Source organism: Austrofundulus limnaeus, unplaced genomic scaffold (assembly GCF_001266775.1).
Source record: "Austrofundulus limnaeus strain Quisiro unplaced genomic scaffold, Austrofundulus_limnaeus-1.0 Scaffold173, whole genome shotgun sequence".
NCBI classification, from domain to species: domain Eukaryota; kingdom Metazoa; phylum Chordata; class Actinopteri; order Cyprinodontiformes; family Rivulidae; genus Austrofundulus; species Austrofundulus limnaeus.
In genome coordinates, this window is record NW_013952575.1 from 732,689 (window position 1) to 735,284 (window position 2,596).

Here is a 2,596-nt window from a genome sequence, read left to right on the forward strand (position 1 = left end):
GTGTTTCCATGTTTTCTGTGCAGACTGAAAAATGGGAGATGTAGACTAAAACGCTAGAGAACATTTTCCAGATCCTACTACAGGGTCATGCCCCGTTGAAGGTCTCAGGTCTTGTTGTTTCTGCTCTCTAATCTCTCCTGTGCACATCTGTCAACGACCATGTCGGTGTAATTTATCTGGAAGGAAGAAAAGTTGAAATTTAAATCACAGCGCTGACAATGATGTTTGTCAGAACAGGTACTATCTGATTTGGCCATGGCGATGATATACGGCTACCATTTTCACATCTTAGGTCCTGTTTTTTTTATTTTATTTTATTTTTTTTTTTGTCCTGCGTTTTAGATCAAAGACCAACAAGTTACTGTTGCTGGGAAATTTGTTGAAGACACCAGGCTACAGTGTGCCTGAACTGGTTAGTGAACAAGTCGCATTTAATAGACAGATATTTTGTGTACAACAAAAACAAGTTGCATTCACCGTTTAATCATTTTTCTGTACTCTAGAAAAAGAACTGATTGAAAAATGTCCAGGCTGGAACAAGAGCTCAAGGTAAGGCACTTCAAACCATCACCTTTCCACCATGTGCTTCACAGTTGGAATGCAGTGTTTGCACAATGCACTGTTAGGTTTTTATCAAGTGTGTTGTTCTTCATTATGACTAATCATTTTCAGTTTGGTTTCGTGTTTGAAGCCATTGTTCCGTAGATCTTGTGGTTTAATTCAGACTCAACCTGACAAACCCAAGTTATGCTGCTGAGTCCTTTTGTTTTAGAGAGAAACAGATGTTTCTTTCTGATGCTTAAAAAGACGTCGATTCTGTGTGTTCAACTGAACAACACACTGATTGGTGGGCCTGATGGATAGAGCTTCATCAGAGTTAAACAACAAAAGAAATCTGAAGCTTCTATGTTGAACAGTTTCTAAGTTATAAGCATTTTTGCATGTCCAGACACCCCCAATTTGGAAGGAGCCCCCTCCTCAAATATGGGGTCTATCGTAAAACCGTTGGCTGGCGCAGTGTAGGTCAGACTCATCTACAGTCCTGCCAAATTTCTTGTTGATTGGTGCAGTCGTTTTTGTGCTACGGCTGACCAAAAACCACTAGAAAAAAAAAACAAAAAAAAAACGTTTGAAAACAATATGACTCCCGCTTAAGCTTCACGTGCGAGGGTCATAATAACTTGTAAGATTTATTAGATAAAATCCCCGTGACAATTTGTAGTAGCAATTTTCAATTAAATGTTACTGCTGTAATATCAGGTAAGATTTACTCATCATTTTTGACTGAATATTTGTAACAAGTTTTCCAAGGTTAAGCTCGGGCACCCATCTTGAGTCAAATTAACACCAAATGTTAAGCAACAGTAGATGTACATGATAGATAGATAGATAGATAGATAGATAGATAGATAGATAGATAGATAGATAGATAGATAGATAGATAGATAGATAGATGAAAGAAAGAGAGAAAGAAACAAACAAAGATTTTATTGTCATTGTTGCACTGAAAAAGGAACACTGTGATCCACAAACAATGAACAACAAAGTTTTTATAGCTCCCTTAGTGCGATTTAAACAGAACATAATAAACATATAATAAAACAAGATAAAAAAACAATGGATCATATAAGCTTTATAAAAGTTTCATTAAAATTTACCAGGTGGTTCATGAGACGTTTTGCTTACAGACCAATTATCTGTGAATTGTATGTATTGTGTCTTATTTTGTGTCCTGAGGTAGGGTACACAGTGGGTGTATATACTATACACTTGGTAGGAATGAATGAATGAATGAATGAATGAATGAATGAATGAATGAATTTATTTGTTTATGACAGTGTGCAATTAAAACATAAAAGCATTTGATGCATTGCACCAGATTTAGCCTAAGGCTAATTTATAGCTGTAGTCCTAGACAGTAAAAACAAAACAACATCCAACAGTAAAAAAAAATGAGATGATGAAAAAAACAAACAGAAAAATACTAATAATATAAAATAAAACATTTTACAATTAATGATAAAAATACATAAACACCCCACCCCACTCTCCAAACATGATTTAAAAGTTATATCACTAAACATCCAAAAAAATGTGATTGCAGTATTAAGTAGATTTAAAATATTCCATATGATCAGCCCAGGAGCCAACCAAATAACTGCAGGTCTCCACGTCCCCACTCGAAAAAAAAAAACATTCATATATATATTTAACAAATATAATCATGCCCACCTCCACCCCACCCTCCAACGCACACAACCAGAAGCAAACTCTGAAATCGATCACATCTGTGGTTCTTTTGTTTTTTATAGCCTTCTTTAATGCAGAGCCTCTGTTTTTCATGAGTTGCCATAATTGTTCATTGAACCAGGGAAGGTTGGATTTGTGTTTATTCTTTTTCTAAAGATTTACACTGAATTTCTCTCTGACAGCATTAACCTTATTTGTAAATAACTGACAACTATGTTCCAGATTTTCAGACGACAACGCATCATCCTACTGGTACATGCACATTGTGATAAACTAGCTGGCTAGAATTGGGGAAGCATTGAGTGTGTGTGTGTGTGTGTGTGTGTGTGTGTGTGTGTGTGTGTGT

General features: G+C 35.8%; 1 protein-coding gene across 2 annotated transcripts in view; it reads left to right on the forward strand.

Moving 5' to 3' along the window:
• cep290 (centrosomal protein 290) overlaps positions 1 to 2,596 on the forward strand; it is a gene marked incomplete in the record, with an annotated part of 103,571 nt that overhangs the window by 10,579 nt on the left and 90,396 nt on the right. Inside the window, 3 exon segments of one of the 2 annotated variants that reach the window (XM_014017618.1) lie at positions 24 to 237; positions 343 to 412; positions 504 to 549. In XM_014017618.1, the coding sequence (XP_013873072.1) occupies positions 523 to 549 (27 nt within the window). 2 annotated transcript variants of the gene reach the window in all.